At 34.2% G+C, this 25,786-nt stretch overlaps 1 protein-coding gene and 2 non-coding genes across 3 annotated transcripts in view; 1 reads left to right on the top strand and 2 right to left on the bottom strand.

Annotated features, from left to right (window-relative positions):
* The first annotated feature begins 7,384 nt into the window (after nt 1-7,384).
* Nucleotides 7,385-7,490, top strand: LOC146403741 (U6 spliceosomal RNA). The gene has a single exon (XR_014845061.1). It is a non-coding gene; the product is annotated as a U6 spliceosomal RNA (small nuclear RNA).
* A 1,375-nt stretch (nt 7,491-8,865) lies between these two features.
* Nucleotides 8,866-25,786, bottom strand: part of EIF3E (eukaryotic translation initiation factor 3 subunit E) — a 54,611-nt gene continuing 37,690 nt past the window's right edge. The window contains exons 10-13 of the mRNA XM_021089027.2: nt 25,634-25,743; nt 11,173-11,275; nt 10,748-10,882; nt 8,866-9,046 (exon numbers count right to left, since the gene is read on the bottom strand). Of these exons, the coding sequence (XP_020944686.1) occupies nt 9,008-9,046; nt 10,748-10,882; nt 11,173-11,275; nt 25,634-25,743 (387 nt within the window). The 3' untranslated portion in view covers nt 8,866-9,007. The remainder of the gene's footprint in view (nt 9,047-10,747; nt 10,883-11,172; nt 11,276-25,633; nt 25,744-25,786) is intronic.
* On the bottom strand, nt 18,676-18,779 carry LOC146403740 (U6 spliceosomal RNA). Its single transcript, XR_014845055.1, has one exon. It is a non-coding gene; the product is annotated as a U6 spliceosomal RNA (small nuclear RNA).

Genomic DNA, 25,786 nt, shown 5'->3' with positions numbered 1-25,786 from the left:
CTTCAGTTTAAAAATTCTTTAATTATTGCACAACAGTGTTTTGTTGATTGCACAACACCCACATCTCTGTTTTACAAGTGTGTGTGTGTGTGTGTGTGTGTTGCATGTGTGTGTGTGTTGCGTGTGTACAGATTCCTTTTCTTTATGGTAGTAACATATGTCCAACTAAGATTTACAATTTTAATTCTGCTCTCTGGGGAAAGCTTTAAACATGAATGATAAGGAGAAAAAGTCTGAGAGAAAAAAAGCCTGTTATGAAAACATTATATTTTTACTACTTTATTACTTACCCAAATCTTTTCCTGTAACAGCAGTGCAGCTGGAAAGGAGCATGGTATTGTGTATGTGTCTGTTCCAAAAAGTTATCCACATCCCTATCTTCACCACTTAAAGTCATTGACTTTATGTCATGTATATATACTGAAGGCCTTCAAGTAAAAGTAACCAGTAGGTGTTAGAATTATTCTTAGGGTGATGATTAGAATCTTGTACACAAAGAGGCCTTCCAATCTAAATTTCCTCTGTTGGTTATCATGACTATCACTGAAAAATCTGGAAGAACATTTGCCAAAACACACATCCGCATGTTTTTTTGTTCAGTTGTACATAAGAACCCAATATAATTATTCTTGAATTAAAATCAAGTTTATGAGTTATGTTCTTTTAAATACTAAGACTCCATCTAGTAGTATTCAACTGATAAATTCAGTGAACTATATTTACTTCACTTTTGTTTACAGTGAAATTAAAAGTTGAAAGACAAAAAGATGTCTTACCAATATAAATAAATTTTGTGGAAAAAAACACTGCACCACTTTATACATTTAATGTCTGGCACTTCTATGTTCGGCAAATATATTATTCTAACATAGTACAACTTTTTGACTTTCCTTTCTTTTATATTGTTTTATAAAATTTGAGTGAACTTTTAAAAACAAGCAAACAAACAAAAAACAAAAGAAGTTTGTCTGCTCCTAGAAGACAGAACCAAAAAAACATTGGGTAAATTTAAAAACACACACACACATTAGTTTTGCTTCTCTACAATTTAGTCATTATAGTAGAATATAAGTTTCAAACACACAAAACCTCGAGTCTCCTGGTGCATCTTGTGTTACCATCTCTTATTCCACTGGCATTCCTATGTTGGAGCAGAGTGTTCTTAGGATAATTTAGCTGAAAAAAAAAAAAAAAAAAAAGAGCTACAATTCTTCCTTGTCTATTATAAATATCCAGAGATGCCAAAGGGAATTCTCTCACTTTTTTCTTAGATGCTCTAGAAGGGAGCACAAGGTTTCAGTATTTTTCAAAACTTTGATAGAGATGAATCTAAATATTTATTCTGTTTACTAGTAAGAGAATGTGGTATCTTATAAAAGAAATGATTTTGTCAGTATGGGGCTTTTTTTTTCTTTTAAAGTATGTAGTCAATTATGCTTCCCAGAGTTCCTTAGGTCATTAATGCTCAGATAAGGAAATGTGGCCAGATGATCAAATGGTAAACCTGAAGAATAATGTCCAACTTACAAGGCTGTTAAATCTTTTAAAATGATGGAATGTTAACTAAAAGTGAAAATGAATCAAATAAGAGGCACTACTATTAAATGTCAGTGAACCTCATTTGAGTCCTAAAGATCTTCAAAAAAACAAGGCCTCGAGTCCCTAGACAAGGGAGTTACAAGGCTAGACAACTAAGAATATTCTCTAATTATGTCATCTATTAAACATCTATTAAAACATAGAACTCTGGATGATTTCTGAATCAATGAGACTATTCACATTCTGCCTAGTATTTCTTAGGATTGGTTATACTAACTCACTAGCATAAATTTAAATTTTTAAGTAAAAATGATAATAAAAGTCCCAATGCTTGTTTGTCACAGTTAAGTTTTGTCCCTGTCAGAGTAGTGTTTACACTGACAGCTGCACATATGGCACCAAAGTACTGACCTTTGAATATACAAAGATAAAGCTTCCAACCTGCCATTGTGGGATGCATATTTTAGGTTTTGTTTTTAAAAGTTATAATGATTTTAAGTGGATCTACATGCACTCTTTCCAGGTCTCCCTCGCATCCAATGGTATGCACTTAGGAAACAGCTGGCAAAGGTTCAGGGTGCAAATCTGTGGCTAGAGTGAAGAAACATTAACTGGCTTATGCACAGATGGACCAACAGCACCATCCTAATTAGCCAAGTGAACAAAGACACAACTAATCAGTGCTTCTTCTCTATGCAGACCATTTGTCTTTAAAATAAAATGAAAAGCTGTATACTCCCTAAACTGAGGAAACCAGAGGGAATCACAGAAATGAACTCTTTGCTAGACTGCTATTTTAATATCTACCAATCAACTGCGTACCTACATAAATAAATAGGCAGTGGAGTAACTATCTACCAGTTACCTATTATTAGGATGGGGAGTGTAAAAGATGAAAAAAATCATGGTTACCGTACTTATTAAAGAGCATGTAGAAGTAAAAAAAAAAAAAAAAATGTCCACAAATAAATGCAATCCAATACTATTTTATTCCTTTAGGAAAGTGCCAGATTTCAAGTCCCGATTAAATAAGAGTGTCTGTGATCCAATTGTTTTTTTCCATGCCATTAGCATACAAGCTGTGCCTCCTGTCCTCAAACCACCACTGTCTAGGACTGTTCCATATGGAATCTTAAGATGCCTACTATTTAAGCCATCAGACTTATATACATGTTAAGTATACTTTGTTTATTTACCTGGAATTTTGCCTAAGTATCCAAGCTGTTTTCCAGTTCAAAATGTGAACCTCTCAACTGTCTTCACAATACTTAAAAACAAAATTAATCAATCTGGCATTATTCTTCCCATCTCATTAGACTAAATGGAAGTCAGCACAAGAGTCACAGTTTTAGAACCAAAATAGGAGATGCCTTAGATTAATGTTATTTCTTGCAGATTCTAACAGTCAAACAGTTTATTAAAGACATGGGACGAAAAATTAACAAAACTTAACAGTGTTTGTGCTACCTCTCCAGTAAGTTAACACTTTTCCAGAGGAGTGGCTTGATCTCTGAGTGAACACATGGGAGTAAATTATGCATGGAAAACACATAAAACAACTTAACAGCAGACTATTTTCTAAGGATCTAATTAAAGACTCATTGGATGTTTTAAACATTTCACTCTAGCAGATAGTTTGGCCCTGACCTTGGTTACTTCTTACTGATGATCTTTATTGCTCAGTATTTTACTAGTGACTTTTACTGCCAAGGCAAATCTGATTTAGGGTCTCAACTGCTCATGTGTTAGCAGTGGCACTAGACCCAAAAGTGTTTACTTCCCAAATGACTTCTGCAGGATGCTTGAGCATAAATGAGGATACCCATACCTCTTCCCTGTCCACACATCCAACAGCTGGAAAACAAAACAGTGGCCAGATGTGGGTATCAACAGAGGTCTGACAAATAGAATTCTGAGTTCACAATGTTGTAATTTTGGAAGTCAATAGTTTAATGCTGTTCGACTGTTCTCCTTACCACTGGGAAGTACAGAGGATGGAAAACATCCGAAATCATTAGAATATATATATGCCTCTATTTTTACTTTTACCATTAGCAAGAAAGAGCTAAGACAAAGGGAAAAAAATGTTTTGAAATCTTTCATAAATTGTACATTGTGTTGATTTTAACATGTTTTCAACTAGCCCTAACCATAAAAAAAGTATCCTATAACAACACTTCATAAGTCTAAGTGTCTTCACATACACTAATACTTAACAAATTATATTGTTGTGTTTGTGTCTTAGACATCAACTATGAACTTATGGAGAAGGGCTGTGGAAGACTTAATTTCGAAACAGGTTCTTTTATTAAACTTTCTCCTTCCAAGTGCACAATTTTTTATACTGTACCATTCTGAAAAAGATTCATTCATTTGTTCACTAATTTATCAAGGGCCTAATATAAGCCAGGCATTACATTCAGCAATGAACAAGATAGATACAGCCATTAAAAAAAAATGAAAATGGCAGTCTAGAGTGGATATTAACCAACTAATTATGAAATTAGTGTAACTAGAAGTGGGATAAATAATACAAGAGACTAAGAGAAGAATCTAGCCTAGTCTGAGACTCATGGAAACTTTCCTTGAAAAAGAAAACGTACTTTGATATATGAGTTGAGTTCTGGAGGAAAAATAAACACTGAAGTACATGTGTGCTTCTGGCACATAATGATAAAAAAGACTGCTGCTCTTTAGAGGAGTATTTTTCAAATATGAATTGATACCAACTAGATGTATGAAACAAAAAAAAAGAATAGAAAAAAATAGATTACATATTGAAAGGGTATACAGTTTTATAAAATATTTGCATCATATATTTACTCTTTATAGTATTAGGTCATGATGTAAAATGTTTTTCTTAGTCTGCAGCAGTCAAAATAGCTTGAAGCTACTTTTTAAAGGACTGAGAGGCCAGTGGGGCTTGAGGCTGGGATATAATGGGGCTGATGCAGCAAGCAGATAATGAAGGCCAGGTAAAGGATTCTGTCTCTAGGCTAAGAACAATGGGGAGCCACTGTAGAATTACAATCAGGGACGGAAAACAATCCGATTTAAATTGAAAATGGTTACTCTAAAATATAGAAAACAGGTGAGACTGAAAGGGGGTCTACATCAGTTACAGGGAAAGTGATTCAGAAGCTACTGTTTTGATTTAAGTGATGGATATTGGACAAGAATAGTGGCAGAGAAGTAGGTAGATTCAAAACACAAAATATGAAATAAATTTAAAGAATACAAGTGGGCATTGAAAGTATAAGACACTACCAAAGATGAAGAAAATCATTGAAAAAAGAAACTGAATGTATTTAACAGCAAATTAGACACAGTTGGAGAGATCATTAATGAGTTACAAGACAGAGCTGAAGAAATTATCCAAACCCCAATGCAGCACAGATGATAGAGATAAAAAATATGAAAGGGAAGGAGGTTTTTCTGGAGTGAGAACTCAAAAACTTAAGGAATCAAGAAAAAAATATCCAAAGAGATAATTTTCACACAAGACAAAAGGCATTTTCAGAATCAGGAGGTCCAATGAGTAACTACCAGTAAATAAAATTCACACTGAGACACATCACTGCAAAACTATAGTACACCAATGAAAAGGAGATCCTAAAAGCAACTTACAAAAAAAGTCTAATTACAAAGAGAATAAACAAGAGAAAGGGTATTATTGTCTAAAATAATATCTAATTTATAAAAGTAAAAGATTATATTAGGAAAGATGATGAACACAACTGAGAAAGATAACTACAGTAAAAGCTTTCTTCATATTGTTGGCAGGGGCCAAAGATACTAATTTTAAGGCATTAAGTTCCAAAATACATGTTTTTTTGTTTTGCTTTTTAGGGCCACACGTGCAGCATATGGAAGTTCCCAGGCTAGGGGGTTGAACTGGAGTTACAGCAGCCAGCCACAGCCATACAGGATCCAAGCCAGGTCTGCAAACTACACCGGATCCTTACCCCACTGAGCCAGGCCAGGGATTGAACCCCGCGTCCTTATGGATACTAGTTGGGTTCGTTACCGCTCAGTCATAACTGGAATGCCCTAAAATACACAGGGCTAAAGTTTCTAGGGTGACCACTATAAAAAGAGAACGTTCAGTTGCTCAACTAGTAGAAGAAAGGAAAAAAAAACCCAAAAAACAGAAGGCAAAAAATAGGGTGGAAAAGAGCCAAAGCGGTACATACAGAAAGCTCATAAGATGTAGAAATAAGTCCATATACATTCGTAATCACAATAAAAGGAAATGAATTTAACCTTCCAGTTAGGCAACACATGATCGTCAGGCTGGTTCCAAAAACACCAGATAACAAGCTGGAAAACACCTTGTGTTTATCAATGCTTGAATGAAATACGTACGTTCAGAAAATGGGATACTAGAAAGCAGTTAAAAACGAATAGACTAGAGCTGAATATACCAACAAGAATAAATCAATATGGGTAAATTTCAGTATTGACAAAGCAAGCCACAGAATACAAAGTATTATCAATTAACTACACATGTTGAAATACATAAAACCAGACATTTTTGATAGGAATGTGTTAATATCCTTACTTTTCTTAATGGTGTGTGTTCCTTACCAAGAAATTTAAGGAAATACATATATATATATATATATATATATATATATATATATATATATAATCATATACCATAAAAATCATGGTAATGGTAATGGTTACTTCTCAGGGGCAAAGAGGAAAATACAATCAGAGAGGGCCCCATGAGCTCTTCAGAGTTACTTGGAACATTCAATTTCTTAAGCTGAGGAGATTTTGTTAAGTAGGTATGTTTAAAATCTTTACACAGGAGTTTTATATATTATAAAACTAATATATGTATATGTATATATATATATACATACACACACACACACACACACACACATATATGAAAACACCCTTTCCTCTCATTTGAAGATAATGGTGCCAAGGGACTTGAATAGTTTTCTGGATCAAGATCCTCATTTATAATCTACTAAACATATATTTTTTAAACCCTTTGTAAATTTAGTCTGGATTGATTTATAAGGCAATAATGATCTAAGGAGACATGGTGTAACTGAAAAGGCCTGTTTTCAATTCCTTGCTTTAACATTTACTAGGTATGACCCTGAGTAACCACCTGTGCGTTTCCTAATCAATATACAAATATCAGCACAAAAATTACAGTGGCACTCAAATGTTGCATTCCTTTTCTTTTCCTTAGGGTTGTTCAGATATATAGATGTATTTGGAGTGGATAAGCAATGACATCCTGCTGTAAGGCACAGGGAACTATATCTAGTCACCTGTGATGGAACATGATGGAGGATAATATGAGAAAAAGAATGTCTATATCTATGCATGACTGGGTCACCTTGCTGTACAGCAGAAATTGACAAAACATTGTAAATCAACTATAAAAGAAAAAATAAAAATAATAAAAAAATTAAAAAGTGATGTAAAAATGCCTGACACATAGTAAATGCTTAGAATTAGCATCCTATCTTTTTTTCCCTGCAGATTTTACTCATCCTCTAAGACACTTCTAGTAACTGCCAGACTTGCTTTTAACTACTGGTGATATAATCACCTAGAAATCTTTGCTATTAACATGGCTTGGTTGAGCAAAAGTCTTAAGATAAAAAGTGACTATTAATGATGACTTTAAGAACATTTTGCCCTTGGGTCATTGGTAGACAGAAACATTGGCATTTTAACATTCTTCCCACTTTAACACAGCCTGAGTAATACATACAATTTTATACAGTTTTATGTAACTATTGCTCCATTTCTTATAGATCTGTACTTTTGACCCAGGGAATTAGCTCCTACAATGAGGTGAAGCGTCTGTTTTATGCTTGCTTCGGCAGCACATATACTAAAATTGGAATGATACAGACAAGATTAGCATGGACCCTGAGCAAGAATGACACGAAATTCATGAAATTTTCCTTATTTAAAAAAAAAAAGAAGTGTATGTTTCTATCTATGCCACATTTTGGTACATTTTCTCTATGAATCTTGATCATTTTGTAATACAAGTCATCCTCTAGATTTGGCATTTTCATAACACTAGTTATAGATGAATCAAAAATTAGCATTTGGCATACCTTGATCAGCAGTCTCCCCCCTAGCTTCAGCATCTTTGTGTTATAGTTTGGAAGAACCAATACTACAGACTAGAGGTCTGAAACCTCAGCACAAAGCCCAAATTTGGCCTGCCTTCTTCAAACTTAACTGTATATTGAGGGTGGCCTGATCAGGTACAATATGCAAGTATCTTTTTATCTTTGTACCATTCCTTGAGAGCAGAAACAGAAAATTCTCTTATGTGACTGAGTTTTAGTTTAACAATTGAAGTGAAAATCAAATCACTTCTAAGTAAAGCAGAGCCAACCAGGGCTTTATGTACTTCTTAAATATCACAGGTGGCCAGTTAACTGTGTGTGTGTGTGTGTGTGTGTGTATGATATTCAAGGAGAGGTATTTCTAAAATTCAACTTATAATCCTATTTAAGTCTCTGTAGCTGTCTAGAGAGTGACTGCAGAAGCCACTTCAACTAACAGCACTTTATCAGCAGGCTTATTTGTTATTAGCTCCAATCTGCAAACAACCAAAATTTCCCAAAATAGGTACATGGATTTAAACAATGTGTTACATCAATACCATGGAATACAACTTAGCAATAAAAAGGAACAAACTATTGATACATATACAACTTGAATAGTTATATAACTTGATATATATATAACTTGAATACATATATATCTAACTTGAACAGATCTCAAGGGTATCATGAGCAGAAAAAACTAATCTCAAAGAAGTTACATGTTGTATGGTTCCATTGCTATTAACATCTACATAATGACAAAATTATTGAGACAGAAAACAGACTGATGGTTGCCAGAGGTTAGAGCTGGAGGGAGTGGATGTGACTCCAAAGGGGTAGTAGCATAAGGGAGACCTTTATGAGGACGATACCTCTATATCTTGACTGCAGTGATGGTTACACAAAAAAATGCTCAAATGGCACAGAGCTATTCACACCACTGTACCAATGTCAGTATCCTAGTTTTGACATTAAAAACGAACTAGGTTTAGGTTGCATAGGACCTCTCTGTACTATTTTTGTAACTTCCTGTGAATCTATAATTATTCCAAAATGAAAAGGTAAAAAAAGCACACACTGAGGAGTTCCCTAGTGGGCTAGTGGTTAGGATTCTGTACTTTCACCACTGTGGCTGGGGTTTAATCCATATCAAGCTGCTGCATGCAGGACCAAAAAAATTAAAAAAATTAAAAATAAAAAGCAAACACTTACATACACAAGGAAATAAAATGAAACACAGCCAATTTTATTCAAAATCTCCAAAATTTATAATCAGTATGTTGTTTCTAAAATGTTTCACCTTTATATAATGGCTTTATTATTTCATCTTTCTTTTACAGTTTTTTTTCATTTTTCTTTACAGATCTTCAATAAAAGCCAGAGTCCTGAGTTGCCCAGTTAGGAGCCTAAAATACAAAGAGAAACAGAGTGAAAAATATTTTCTGAAAAGCTACCTTAGAAAAAAGTGACACTAGCATTTTTTCAGCATTACTTCTACAACATTCTTTAAGATTTTAACAAACCCTGGAATTACTAAATGTGAGGTGTCTCACTTAGAGCAAAACAAACACATCAAAATACCATCTGATTAGGTATATAACAGAATATTATTCACCCATAAAAAAGAATGAAATAATGCTATGTGAAGCAACATGGGTGGACCTAGAGATTATCATACCAAGTAAGTCAGAAAGAGAAAGACAAATACCACATGATATCTCTTATGTGTGGAATCTAAAATATGACACAAACGAACTTATCTACGAAACAAAAAGAGACTCACAGACATAGAGAACAGACTTGTGGTTGCCAAGGGCAGAGGAGTGGGGAGGAATAGATTAGGAGTTTGGAATTAGCAGATGCAAATTATTACATATAGAATAAACATAAGGGCCTATTGTATAGCAAAGGGGACTATATTCAATATACTGTAACAAACCATAATGGAAAAGAATATGGAAAAGAATATGTATGTACATATACACATACATACACATGTATATCCATAAAGAACTGAATTACTCTGTTGTACATCAGAAACTAACACAAGATTGTAAATCAACTATATTTCAATAAAATAAATTAAAAAAAACCCTGGAACAGTTTTTGACCAATTATAAAGTATAACAATGACAGTATCATCAATACCATAACGAAAATCAATATAGACTGATCCATAAGCATGTAGGAAAAAAACCCATCGTATAAAAGTTATTTTTCAGGTTCAATCATTCTAGACTTGGTTGTAATAGGCAAGGACAATTTCTTAATTCTTCTGTCTTTTTAACAAGGCCATTCAAATTCCTTTAATATCTAATATGCAAAATCTCTATCAAAAAGGGGGATATATTTTTCTGACAGTTAAATATGAATATCAGATAAAAATCAAATTCTATAAGATCAATGTTAACAGATAAAATAAGGTCAACACTTCCAAAGAAGTTCTTTAGATTTAAAAGGACCACAAATTTCAAGTACTTGAAAGAGATCAACACATGTAAATTACCATTTGCCAGTATCAAAACAATGTGCTGAAAACACCGAGGAAATGAGTTAATGAAGGCACACAAGTAAAGGAAAAAAATATAATAAACTACGAACACTTTTTTTACCTTCCTCGATTAATGCATAATATATCTAAGAGAAATTCTTTTCAGTTTATAATTTCTTTTTTTTTTTTTTTTTGTCTTTTTGCTATTTCTTTGGGCTGCTCCCGCAGCATATGGAGGTTCCCAGGCTAGGGGTTGAATCAGAGCTGTAGCCACTGGCCTAAGCCAGAGCCACAGCAACGCGGGATCCAAGCCACGTCTGCAACCTACACCACAGCTCAGGGCAACGCAGGATCCTTAACCCACTGAGCAAGGGCAGGGACCGAACCTGCAACCTCATGGTTCCTAGTCGGATTCGTTAACCACTGCGCCACGACGGGAACTTTTTTTTTTTTTTTGTCTTTTCAGTTTAGTAATTTCTTAAACAAAATGTTTATACCCCCAATAAACAAATACAAAATCAGATACAACCAATATTAATTTGTTTCCAAGTGAAGCCCCTTTGACAATTATGTTACATTACTGCTAAATCCCAGACAGAATAGGTGTGGTTCTTACCTCTGACCTACTATTTTGATTCAGTTTCTTCTCAATATTCATGGCCAACATCTGGCTTCTAAATGAAAGGCTTTTGGTCTTTTCAATCACTTGCTGATAGGGTGAGACTGCATTGTTACCCATAACCACATGACCCTAAAATGAGACAGAGGGAAATTGATCCTGTAATGTTAACAACTGAGTTTCCCACATAAGTCATGAGTATGACACCATAACACTACCTGCCTGCTGCACATATTTTTCTGAACTGTAGAGAGATGACAATATTCATCCAATAACACAAAACAGGAGGTAGCTGTTGCCTTCAAGGAACTACTATACATGAATAAATTCTTAATAGAGAAGAATAGATTTCCTAATGAAAGCCCCCCTCCAAAATATAAAATAATCTCTCTAGTATGTAGCAAAGCTATCATAATACTCACTAATTTAGAATCAATCTTGGCATCCAGTCTTGCGTTTCTAATCAAATTTACAATCCACCTTTCAGCTTCTTCTGGAGTCATATTCAGTTTATCTGCCAACATGCTAATTAAAAAACAAAAAAGACATTAACTGAGTCTAAAAGCTTTATTTTATATACATAGTCTTTGACCTATACTATGTATAGAAACTTTTAGGTATTTAAGAGCCACTTTATCTTAAATATTATGACTTTTAAAACTACTGTTCATATGTTTGTGCTATTACTATCTTGTACTGTTCACAGTCCATCTCATTTCACCAATCAGATTGTAAGATCTTTAAGGGAAGTGTCCCATATTCTGCATTTACAGAAATTCTTTTAGCTTCCAGAAAAGTATCTTACACTTACCAGGTGCTTAACCAGTAATGATCTAAAGAAGAAAAATATCTTCTGATGTAGAGTATCAGTTTAATATTTAATATTAAATATTTGAGTATACAAATTAAACCAATTACAGGGAGCATCAGTAACAATTATAATACAATGAAAAGCATAACTAAAACTCAGGGCCGCTATGTATGTTTGTGTTATAAATTTTGAAGACACTCCCTAGAATTGTATAGTATATAACCTAACGGCCACTGAATTTAAGGGAAAAGAGACAGACAAACATACAAAGAAAACATGAGAAAAGGAAAGGGGAGGAAAAAAGATGAGACACACCAAGACCCAAATCTATGAACTAATGTCTTTGATGTCATCTGCATTTTCTAATTTATGATCAGGCAGAAAAAGAGGCTGCTGCAGGGCTTAACTTATCAGGACTAACACAGGCACAAGCCTAGTAGGTCAGTCAGTCAGCTAATTAAAGAGTATCTATGTAAGCATGTATAGTATTTACGAAGCTAATATATATATGTATATGCATATACAAATGTTTAAACAGAAACATTAACTGTCCCCTTTTGCTTGTCTTCGTTAGGTTTACAAACTTGCCAGGCTTTCTAATGCTAATACTAGTTTAATGAAAAGAGCCAGAATACCAATAACAAAATAATTCCTTAGAATATTACGAGCTAAAATTTCCTAATCTGATAGCATTCCCAATTTTAAAATATAAATATTCAAGACACTGCAATCATATAATTATGTAATTCCAGAACAACCAACACAAAAATAACCAATTAAGTTAATAAAAATACCTTTATGGGAATAATATATATAGACCTTTGCCATCCTTATTTTATGTATTTATTGACAAAGAGGTAGGAGAATTTCATTCAAAATGTAAAAAATTAGTTAATGCTAACAATAAAATTATTACAAACTAAATCTATGAAGACATAATCATTTCAATTTTATCTCTAAAATATGCCTGAAGTTAAAAACATGATGATGAGTATGAGCCAACTCAACCATAAGACTCCCTGGATTTACATGTCAAATTTTGTTCTTTGGATTCTTACGATCAATTTTGCTGTAAGTACACAGTCTTAGCAAACATAAAGAAAAATGAGTCCCTGACTATGCAATTTCTGAACTGATTTCACTTTATTCTCTTTATCACTGTTCTCTAACCAAATCTCACTTCACTTTAACAACTAAAAGTAGGGAAATATTAAGTCATTTTACTTAAACAATCAGGAATTTTTTTGATTAGTAAAAAATTCTTGCAGCTGGTGTTTCCTATGGCTCCTCAATAAACTCCTTATGTTTCCTGCTGGTGCATGACTTATTTTAGAGATGTGTATGTTTCCTTCTCTTCTGTGATGCTAACCCTCCAAGAGCAGCAGAACAGGAAGATAATTTTGATCTCAGAACATTAAAACAAATGTTAATGCTGAAGTGCATGACCTTCTTAAGGGAGAAAAGGATCTCAAAGGAGCTGGCATCAGGTTTTCAAGAGCCTGAAACCTGCTCCATAATTATCTCTGCTCACATACCCTTCCAACATGGGCTTGATGCAGCCCCCATATCCTCCCCAATTCCCTCAACACCAGAAGATCTGGGAAAATATGATGCTGCAGAATGACACTGCCGAACAATTTCAATAAGGCAGAAGTGGTGGAGGGATAAAAAGTGTGGACAGAAGGTGGAATTCTCCTGGCCAGAGCTGTTCAACCAGAAAAGCATGTTCCTCAGATTTCCTGAACCCTAGCAACAGCCTACATTAGGACCTGCAAAGCCCTTAGAATGATTCTCCATCCCGAGCTTCCCTGTGGGCTTGAGAGACCATAAGAAAAACAGTGTGGAAGACAAAAGCGGTCCTAGACATTGGAAGAAACAACATTTAAGCCACTGCAGCAACCTTGGTTTTAGGAAAAGCCTAAAGGACTGAGGTGAAATTAAAATAAGAAGGGAAAGGAGAAGGAAAAGAAAAAAACAAAGTTGGCACCACTGGACAAGGAGCAGGTCTAAAGCATACAGCCACTGTAAGTTCTCAGGATTTGAGGACAGCATTCCAAGTTGTAGGATGTGCCCTTCAAGTAGCAGATAAGTGACAATTATTACCACTAAAAAATTTTTTTAACAAAATAAAGTGGGGCCAAGACCATTTTACTCTGAAAAGATAAATGAAAAAATTTGTACTAAATATATTAAAACTTCAACCTTCAATATCTCTATATACTTTTAAAAAACAGAAACATTATTCCTAGTGGCTACTGTGTATAGCTGGTTTTATGAAGATTTTTAAAAATTACAACATAAAACTTACTTATGGAGGTTGTTTACATAATTAAAATTATAATGAAATACTTAGTCTTAAGCCTAAGTTATCAGACTCCTCTTCTTGATAACTATATCCAACTATTAAGTCCTATAATTATCTCTTTAACTAGATCTGAGATCCAAGCTACTCTCCTCTTGAAAGACTCTCCTCTGGCCAGACTGAACCTCTACAATCACTAAACATGCCAGGTTTTGAAGCACCTCAGGGCCTTGGCACATGCTGTGCCTTCTGCTTAAAAGGTTCATCCACCTTTCTCTTCACTTAGCTATGTGTTACATGGGTCTCATATAAAACAGCACCCTCATCAGTCTTCCAAGATACCTCTCTCAACCATGACACATCTGATGCTTTCACAGCCTGCTATTTTTTCAGAGCATTCATAAAGCTGTAGTTGTTTTGTTAAATATCTGCTTTCATGATGGACTGTATATGTAACCCAACAGCACGCACCATAGCTTCCTTGTTCATGGCTATATATCCAGAATTAGCACAATGCCCAGGACACAGGAAGTAATTAATAAATACTGTCTGATTCCTACCCTAGTCACTACCCTAGTTCAGGTTCCATTACTGTCTCCTAGTTTTCTAATTAACCTGCCTCTTGAGTCTCTTCTTAAATCAATTTTACATAGCTGCCAGCTTAATCCTAAAACCCAACTATCAGTTTATTCCTAAATTTCATTCAAAACTATAATAGAGGAGTTCCCATCATGGCTCAGTGGAAATGAAATCTGACTAGCATCCATGAGGATGCAGTTTCAATCCCTGGCCTTCTCAGTGGGTTAAGGATCCAGCATTGCCATGAGCTGTGGTGTAGGTCAGCAGCTACAGCTCAGATTCAACTCCTAGCCTGAGAACCTCCATATGCCATGGGTGTGGCCCTAAAAAGACAAAAAAACCCACAGAAATTTTTAAAAAATTTTAATAGAGCCGTTCTACCAAAATAATAAATTCAAATTGTGAAGTTTATCTTTCATAGTTCTCTACAATTGAGCTACAATCTAACTTTCTAGCCTCCTCCTAGTCCTCCTCATGAATACCAAACACTAACCAAACCAAATCAATTCTCTTTCTTCCTTGTCATTCATTCAACAAAATACGAACTGTGTAGATGCCAGTGAAAACATATAATCTATTTCCCACTTTACAAACTTTAGAGCTGGGGGTTGAGGAGTAGGGGACAATTACCTAATCCCCCAAATACATAAGCTATGTTAAGTGTAATGATGGAAAAAATGGAAGGAGCTATGTGAATGCAAAAGGGTTTAACCTGCTCTAATCTGGAGGTTTGGAGACAGTTTATCTTAGGAAATATTTAAAGTCAAATTTTAAGATTAAAAAAAAAAAAAGAAAAGGAAATTGTATATAATTCCAACTAGAATTCTCCATCCCTCTTCTTTCTTTACATCCATATTCTAAGCCTCATATTCCAACATGGCTGGAATAATGTGGTAACAATGCATCAAGAACCATAAATAAATGTCTGCATGCTGACCCATAACCCCACTTTGGGGATTTATTGTTTTGCACTATGATTGTTGATCCTTTACTTACTAAATCAAGTCAAAGAAAAACTTGAAATAGGGTCCAAGAAATATTAGTAAATTACTGATGGCATCTCAGGTTACCTAGGCTACGAATCACTCCAAGAATAATTTAGAGAATATGGCAATAATCCAGTTTCTTTTAAGTAACAGGAAAATATACACAGCAAAAGAAATTAAATGATTAACAGAAACCCTCAAACTCCACAATTATCTTACATTTTGCTGATTTTATAAAAAATTAGATTTCAAAATAAAATTTAATATCCTTAATATTAAAGCTTAAATAAATAAGATGCGGGCTTAAGCTATCCTACATCATGCTTATTTTATTTAAAATAATTCAGTCTATCAATAAACTAACAAAAACATAAAAATGTATCAAAATGCAGAATTTCTGAGAAAAAAACCTTAATCAATCTAGACTTTAAACTCAAAAATAATTTCTAGATAATTTAGATTACAATAACAATCTCAATCCTATCAGTAGGCCACTTAAAGAAGACATTTTAAATATTCTGTGTAAATCCCTTATACACATCTTTTAGTTAATGAGTGCTCCTGATAAGTGATACTGAATTATCTTCAATAAGAAATACATAAACCCCCAAATAATCAAAACAAGGCTAGAGGCATCACATTCCTTATTTCAAACTATATCACAAGGCTACAGTAACAAAAACAGTATGCTGTCGGCATAAAAATAGACATATAGAGACATAGAGAACAGAATCCACAAATAAACCCAATCATATATGGTCAATTAATTTATGACAAAGGAGCCAAGCATACACAACAGGGAAAGAAAAGTCTCAACAAACAGTGGTGGGAAAACTGGACAGCTAAATGCAAAAAAAATGAAACTGGACTATTATCTTACACCATATATACAAATTAACTCAAAATGAATTAAAGACTTGATCATTAAGACCTGAAGCCATAAAACTCCTTAAAAAAACAAAAAACAAAAAACAAAAAAAAACAAAAACAGTTGGTAAATTCCTTAATATTAGTCTTTGTGATTTTTTTTGGATCAAAAATAAAAGCAACAAAAGCAGAAATAAACAAGTGGGACTACATCAAACTAAAAAAGCTCCTGCACAGCAAAGGAAACCATCAACAAGATGAAAGGCAACCTATCAAATGGGAGAGATTGCAAACCATATCTTAAGGGGTTAGTGACTAAAATACAGAAGTAACGTATATCTCAATATCAAAAAACCACATAATTTGATTAAAATTGGGCAGAAGATCTGAGTAAGCATTTTTCCAAAGATGCCATACAGATGGCCAAGAGGTACATGAATAGGTGCTCAACATCACTACTCATCAAAGAAATGCAAATCAAAAATACAATGAGTGAAGTTAAGCTTATGGCTCAATGGGTTAAGAACCCAACAAAGCATCCATGAGGATGTGGGTTTGATCCCTGGCCTTGCTCAGTGGGAGCGAATCCAAACGTCACCACAAGCTGCAGAGTGGGTCACAAATGCAGCTCAGTTTCCATGTTGCTGTGGCTGTGGCACTGGCCGGCAGCCATAGCTCTGATTTGACCCCTAGCCCAGGAATTTCCGTATGTCACAGGTGTGGCCATTAAAAAAAAAAAAAAAAAAAAAAAAAAAACAATGAAATAGCACCTGTTAGAATGGCTGTTATCAAAAAGACAAAAAAAAAAAAAAAAAAAAAAAAAAAATCAGCATTAGCAAGAATGTGGAGAAAAGTGAACCCCTGCCTTATCGATGATGAGGTAAACTGGTATAGTCACTATGGAAAACAGTATGGAGGTTCCTCAAACAATTAAAAATAGAACTACTGGGAGTTCCCTTCATGGCTCAGTGGTTAACGAACCTGACTAAGATCCACTAGGATACAGGCTCGATCCCTGGCCTTGCTCATTAAGAATCCGGCGTTGCTGTGAGCTGTGGTATATAGGTCACAAACATGGCTCAGATCCCATGTTGCTGTGGCATAGGCCGGCAGCTGTAGTTCCAATCGGACTCCTAGCCTGGGAACTTCCATATGCAGCAAGTGCGGCCCTAAAAAGCAAAAAACAAAAAAACAAACAAAAAAAAACTATCACATGACTCAGCAATTCCACTTATCCAAAAGAAATGAAAATACTAACTTGAAAAGATATATGAAAACCCATGTTTACTGCAGCATTATTTACAATAGCCAAGACACAGAAGCAACCTAAGTGTTCACCAATGAATGAATGAAGAAATGAGACAGAGAGATGAACACACATGAATATTATTCAACCATTAAAAGAATGAAATCATGCCATTTGCAGCAACATGGAAAGACCCTGAAGGCATTAAGCCAAGTGAATTAAGTCAGACAGAAAAAGACAAAATACCATATGTCCCTTATAATGTGGAATCTAAAACAAATAAAAAGAGCACTAAGCTCAGCAGATACAGAGAACAGACGGTGTTTGAGGGGCGAGTGTGTGTTGGGAGAAGGGTCAAAATATCCAAAGTTCCAGTTACAAAATAAATTAAGTCTCAGGAGTTCCCCTGTGGCTTAATGGGTTAAGGATCCCACAGTGTCACTACAGCAGCTCAGGCAGATGCTGAGGCTCAAGTTATCCCTGGCCTGGGAACTTCTGCATGCTACAGGTAATGCCCCCCAGAAAAGGAAAGAAAGAAAATAAGTAAGTCTAGGGATATAATGTATAGCATGATGACTACAGTTGTAATACTATATTGTATATTTGAGAGTTGCCAAAAGATTAAATCTTATCACAAGAAAAAAAAAATACAACTATGTGCGGTGATGAATGTTAAATAACTACTTATTATGACAATCATTCCACCTTATAAACAAATATCAAATTATGTTATGCACTTGAAACTAATGTTTTGCTATGTTAATTATGTCATTAAAAAAAAAGAAACCTAAAACAAAAACTATCATTAATATCCTTAGTAAAATTAAAAACCATTGTGGTATTCTTTCACAAAATAAGAACAGAATGCTATAAAGAAAAAACATTCAAAGAAAAAAGAGTGATAGAGGGCTCACGGAAATTAAATAATAGAGATTTGTTTTTCCGCTACAAAAGATCTGAAAGATACTGAGAAAATCAGAGTATTGAAAACAAAGAGACGGAAAATTTGAGGAAATGATAAGAAAATTGGAAGCCTGGTCCATGAAGTCTAATATCTAAACAATGGAAGTTTCAGAAGGGACAAACAGTGAACATAAGAAATTGTTGAACTCCTTTTTTATTTTTTATTGAGGCAAAAATATGGAACACTTCACAAATTCACATGTCATCCTTGTGTAGGGGCCATGCTAATCTCTGTATTGTTCTAATTTTAGTATATTTGCTGCCTAAGACAGCATCAAATAGACAATTTTAGATGTGAAAAAATTTACCTCCAAAGTCCCCTTTCTTATAAAACTATTGAAGAATATGCTTTACCAAATACGACAGTAAGCCAAGAAAAAGAAAAGCATCCTGTCCAAGGAACTGGAGCTCTATCATAGGCTAAGGGAACCACTAGGACAAGTGACAGAAAGAGACATATATGCACCTGGCACAAGGAGCAACCAGTCTAGATTTTTTGAGAAAGATAAAACTGATAAAATAATCAATTTTGACAAGAGATTTCTAAATTGGCATTGAGTCTGAAGTAGAACTAATGAAAAAGACATTAAGTAGAAGAAGCAAGTAAATGGGAGGAAAATGGCAATTAGTTCCTGGGAAAATAAATACTGAATACTAAAACATAATACAAATTTAACTTTTTTGAAAGAAATCAGTGCTAGTTTGAAAATCAACACTCAATTATATATATTTATATATATAAAAGAGTTCAGACAGAGTCCCACATACAAATGAGAATTTAAAATGTGGTGTAGGAGTTCCCGTCATGGCTCAAAGGTAAAGAACACAACTAGTATCCATGAGGATGGGAGTTTAATCCCTGGCCTCACTCAGTGGGTTAAAGATCCAGGGTTGCTGTGAACTGTGGTTAAGGTCACAGATGCGGCTTGGATCCCGTGTTGCTGTGGCTCTGGCGTAGGATGGCAGCTATAGCTTCCATCCTTAGCCTGAGAACTTCCACCTGCCGTGGGTAGAGCCCTAAAAAGACAAAAAAAAAAAAGTGGTGTGGGGGCCTTTAAATCAGTAGGGGCATATTGTTTTGCTAGCTACTTTCTATTCCCCAGTAAATCCTAGATGAATTCAAGAAGAAATAAAGCCATAAAAATCCTAGAAGAAAACAGATAAATCATATATAAACCTATTATGAGAAAGAACTTTTAAATAAAATATAAAATCCAGTACCATAAAGGAAAAGCTTATTAACTTTGACTAAATAAAAATGTAAATCACTCCTTCGGAGGGGAAAAATACAGAGTCCTGTTATTTCAAGGAAGAGTAAAAGTATTTCATCCTCTATTCAATTTCATTAATTAAACATGCTCATGACAGCACAAAATCAGATACTTTTCTTGTTTCTGTAATTAAGATCAGTGGTCCCACTTAAGAACATAAGATATATAAATCTAAATCTGGAGAACCAATTCTGCTTTCATCAACTACAGGCTGACTGTCTATCAGGTTTTCAATGACTAATCTGTAGATAGTCTCTCCTTTCCAAATCCTGCTATGGCCCTTGCCCTAATGCATCTTATATCTTAACAAATAAGGATTTGGGGTCCAGCATTTCACAGGCTTATTAATTACCTGTTTAAATAACCTGGCTTTCCAAATTTAATTTGATAAGCACAATATACTTCAAATGGTATTGACTTAAGCACTAAACTATGGAAACCTTTAGCTTGCTTTTCACTGAAGACCGTGGCTAACTTTTCAGCATACCCAAAGAACTCCAGTCTTTCACAAGGATATGCTATGGCAACTAATTAAATAAGCGTTAAGTATAAACTGTATTAACTGTCAGGAGGAAATAGGAGAAACAGAAAAAAGAAAACAGAAGAAAATCGAGAAATGCTAAATGCTGTGTGCGACAAGTGAAAATTCTCATTGAATTTTCCATCTCATTAGTATATTACTTGATGGTTAACAGAGAAATACAAAGATAATGGCTGCTGAAACTATTTTGTCTCCATCTGGAAATGCACTTTTTATTTCTCTCTAATATCAGGAAGTATAATTAAGAAAATAAATTGCTATGTGGTAATAAAAACTTAAAGAAAAATATTAAGATCTAAAATGTTACTTAATAGAATAAGCAAAACAGAATGACTTCGTAACTTAAATGCAAGAGCAGCTGGCAAATACATACTTTTGTTAAAAGCCAAAACTAACCCCCATAGGGAAATTATATTAATGTATGCTCCAATATGTTTATCACACACAGTCAAAATATTACTTCCATACTTTGTTTCTTTCTACAATTGAAAGCTGGTCCAAAAGTTATCCTAGAACAGCTTTTAAGTTTCAGACACACACACCATATCTGATAAACTATTCAGCTATACTAAATTAAATCCCACCACAGTAATCTTTTTTGACAGATGTTACAAACTTTATGGTAAGCAAATTTGTAACTTTTCCTACAAATCTATAGGGTTGTATATAAACTGATAAAACATTCTTAATATGCATTTTTAGAAAGATAAGACTATCACATGTGCTTACAGCCATTTAATGAAGAATCCTATCAATGGATGATGTTCCAAATCACAAATGCAAAGAGTTATTTAATAAAGAACCATGGTTTTGTAATATCGAATAGCATTTAAAATGTGCCCACTAGGCAAAGAGACATATCCTTTCCCTCCACCCTCCAAAAAAGATCAACTATCAAATAACTAAATAAACTGGAAGCAGAGATGGGCCAGCATAAACTAGTGAATGGGATAATTTGTCATAATTAGTATACAGTGGAAAAGAGTCTATTAAAGATATTTCATTTAGAGTTATCAGGTTCATTGAACCTTCAATCCAAATTATTTTCTGGTTTCTTAATACACAAATTATCTCCATGACATTCTACCTTCTCTGTATTTTTCTTCAAAATGCTTACGATAATTTGTAATTTTCTCTTTACTTAATGTTTGTTTCTTCCTTTGGATTTTAAGTTCTGAGGCCGTGCTCCCTACTTTGTACCGAATGCCTGGCCAGAAGAGACACTCATTCCCATTTGTAGTATTTTCTTTAGACAACTGTATTAGTTATACTGTTCATAACTATATCATAATGTATATCATATGTATTTATTCTCTTTAGAAAATTAAACACTACCTTTTATAAGTTTTGCACATTCTTGAAATGACAAAATTATAGAAATGGAGAATAGATGAGTGGCTTCCAGGGGTTAATGCAAGGTGGGAGGGAAATGAATATGGCTATAAAAGCAATTTGAGGAATCTTTGTGGTGAGAAAAATGTTCTATATCTGAATATATCAACATCAATATGATGGTTGTGATATTCTACTGTGGTTTGTAAGATGTTACCATTGAGGGAAACAAATATTTTATTACTTCTTACAAGTGACGGTTAATCTATTATCATCTCAGTAAGTGTAAGTTTAAAAAAGAGGCTGTGCATCATTAATTACTTAGAGGAGCTTCCCTAAGATCCCCCCAACCCTGAGAATGTTTTAGTTTTTTAGGAGCTGGGCTCAGTCATCCATTATTTTTCTTTCTTTTGAACGCTTCCCACTTGATTCTAATGTAGAGTTAGGACTACAAATCACTAATTTAGAGCAATAATTCCCTAAGGCTGAATGCAAAAGAAACACCTGGCAAGTTTTAAGCCAGATTCTCAAGCCTTGATCCCAAAGATTTTATTCAGCAAGTCTGGGGTAAAGCCAGAAAATTCTATTCTTCTTAAGTTTAAGTTGGTTTTTTTAAGTTCTCCAGATGATTGTGATGTAAAACTATGTTTTAAAACCTCTAGATTAGAGTACAATAATTTTTTCTATGTACTGTCTGAAGGTAAATATTAGCTATTGTTGATCATTACTGTGGATTCCAAGTCCTTGGGATCTGAATTAAGACATCTGCTGTATCTATAAAAGCCCAACTTGGATGCTTAATATTGTTTTCAGCCATATTCCTAAACCATTAAAGCAGCTTTAAATACATGAAGAAGCCTACCCCCATGGACTGGGTCCTACAGACACTCCCCACTATCACCCCCCTAAACTTTACAACCTGAGAGCTCACTGCTGTTCTCAGAATCATTTCTTTACTTCATGCCCTACCTTAATTCATTTTATACTAAAACTATTAAAGCACTGATTTTTCACTCCATTACTCTAGCAAGCTATAATTATGTGCCTAAAAAAACTGGCAACCTGATACATTGGTTCTCAATCCTGGATATGTTTTGGAATTATCATCCTAAATGGAATAGCATAGTAGCCCTATTTATTACAAAGCACAGCACAGAACAGCATAGCATAGCATAGAGAGAAAACCTGATTCAGGAAGTTTAGGGTGGTTTCAGGGAATCTGTATTTGTAAAATAAAAAACAAAACTGTACAAATTCTGGACACAGAATTAAACACTGACTTATAGTTTCCATCTTGATCCTCTGGCTCAAGTGATAACACCAACAACACATCAGTTTAAATCTGCTATTTCTAAAAATATCAATTATTCACAATGAAAAAGAATGACTTTTAATGAGGGACAGTACATGAATGTCAGAGACCTATTAGCTCAGGTTCTTTCATTAAATAGGACCTAAGCAGCCTAATGTCTCTAAGCCTTCAGTTTCTCAGTTATAGATGGGTAGCTACAAAACAAAGGAGTTGTACTGCGTCAATGTCTTGTAAAACTGGGTTTCCAGAAGTCAGAGTCATGTGGTTCAAAGAGTTAAGAGAGAAACTAAAGAGAGGTACAGGCTAAACAAGATGAAGGGGCTCTGACTTGATGTGTTTATATGCACACACATTCATCTTCATAATACTGTAAGTCCTACACACAAAATTTAAAAACCATGGTTCTAGAACCTGAAACCTGAGCCACATTTAAAGTGCTCAAAAAACCTATGGTTATTGGATACTATACTGAGAAATGTACACACTTCCATCACTACAGAAAGTTCTATTGAGAAGTCCTACTGTCAATGATTCCATAGCTGTGTCTTGTTGGATTAAAAACACACTAAAATTTCTTCCAGCTCTAAAATTCTTCCCCAGCATCTGAAGGAAATTCATTAATTAATGTATTCAAAAATCACCTAATTAAGTAAAACATTCCACAGGTAGCCGAAAACATTTAAACAACCTAAGTGATAAGGCAACACTATTAATAGAAGAGAGAAAAGATATCTGGACTTTAAAAAGCCACTAAATGCTTTAGACTTTATCTAAAACCGCACACACAAACTCACAAATACAGGAATCAAAGAACTACAGCAATCAAAGAAAAAAAGTCATACACTACACTGAGATGTCTAAGAAATTCCTTAGAGAATGATAATGTCACATGAAAATTTACAGACGCAGTCCCACTCTATTACCTTCCTTGAGCTGTACATCACTCTTGAGTGTACATCTTATTAGAGAAACATTTTATATATTTTACTGTTAAAAATATTAAGCTGGATCTCCAAAGGCAAAATAATGAATACAAGGTCCCAGAGTTAATAAAGGATAACTGGAACAAACCTTCCTATTCATGGTAGCTCTGAAGCAAACATCAAAGTAAAAAAAACATTGTCATAAAAACCAACAAAAACCATACAAACAAAAAAAGCATTATCACAGACAAAAATAATGGACAGATGCCTTAATACAAAGGAAAAACACTTATTTAACAAGTATTTATTGAGCATCTATACAAAGTTAGTAAGCCAGGTGCTAAAGATGTTTTTAAAATCTGCCCTCAAAAGGCTCACAGCAAGGACAGTTAAATGAGTTATGAACAAAAAGGCCACTCAAGTGATCAGTTTCTCATGAGAAATGGGGAAAAGTCTAAAAGGGAAACCAAAATATTAACATCCTTCCTCCTTAAGCCTGAAAAATAAATCTTAAAAAAAATAAAAAAGCAATGTAAAAATTCAGTTACCTATTGTCCCAACCAATGGCGTATTAGGACTATTTCCATGTATTCTTTAAGAGAATCGAATTTTTTAAAATTATATGTCTGTTAGCTATAGTAAAGTACTAATAAAATAGAAGTCATGGCTTCAACTCCCATAGGAAAAGCCCCACAATTACAATATTTCTAACTCTGAATAACCACTTCAATGACAACCCACTACAATGAGGGAAGAAAGTATGGACGCCTTAGCAAAAACAAATGGCACTCAAGTAAAACTTTGGTCTACATATAATTCCTAAGAGGTAAGCATTTAAGTAGTAAGTCCTTAAACATTTATGGATCATTTACTGTTTGACTTCATCCGTGGCCAAAAGCCACTGTTATTTTTCAAATTCTAATATGTAAAACTAGTTTCTCATAAGTTTCACAATTTTTTCACAGTAATTTTCTCAAACAACAAAGAAACTTTCAGCTGAAATTCGCCATAATTTTTTCATGTTTCAACACTTTAGGATGTTACAGTTTACTATAAGAGAATTCAAATATACAATTAAATAACAAATTAACTAAAATGATTACCAAATGTGGTCTTTTCAACAGTATTTCTGATTTACTAGAGGACTAACTCCTTACTTGAACTCATGTCGAAGACCATTCTAAAACTGGTTGCTGTCCTTTTCTCCCTAAGTAATGGTATAATAGTACTCTTTTAAAAGGTAACTTTTTTTTTTTTTTTGTGCCACCTGTGGCATATGGCCTTCCTGAGCCAAGGATCAGATCTTAGCCTCAGTTGTGACCTACAGTGCAGCAGCTGCAGCAATGCTAGATCCTTAACCTTCTGTGTCAGGCCAGGGATTCAACCAGTGTTCCAGGGCTCCAGAGACACTGTTGATTCTTTGGTACCACAATAGGAACTCCTAAAGGGTACCCCTTTAAAATGGTCACTGACTATTATAATACTACCTTGAAGTTATCATATTCAAAAATCATGCTGTCCCCTTTAACACATGGAAACTAAAGAAGTAGGATCTGCACCATTCCAGAATTCAAACAGAAGTTAAGATTTTAATAAATCACTATAAGATTATTTCTTTTTTCTTCTAAAGCAAAGAGAGATAAAATAAAAATCCAATTAACTGGAATCCTATTAAGTCTAACTTTATAATAAATGAAAGTTTCCAGAAATCTGAAAGTAGAAAATACAAATCAAATCAGGGTGTTCTTACTTAATGCTGATACACTGATGGATGCGACAAAAAGTCTCAAATATGAAAAGACGAGCATTTTCAATGAAATCCTCAAGACAAGCCACCAAAAAGAAATCATTCACTAGCACCTATGTGTATAAAATATAAAAGAAAAAAATTAATGGTGTTGAC

This window comes from Sus scrofa, chromosome 4, assembly GCF_054392235.1.
Source record: "Sus scrofa isolate SSC_HxYL_T2T_F1_AM1 chromosome 4, Sscrofa_HxYL_maternal_Yorkshire_Landrace_v2.0, whole genome shotgun sequence".
NCBI lineage: Eukaryota > Metazoa > Chordata > Mammalia > Artiodactyla > Suidae > Sus > Sus scrofa.
This window is presented reverse-complemented; position numbering and strand designations above follow the sequence as displayed.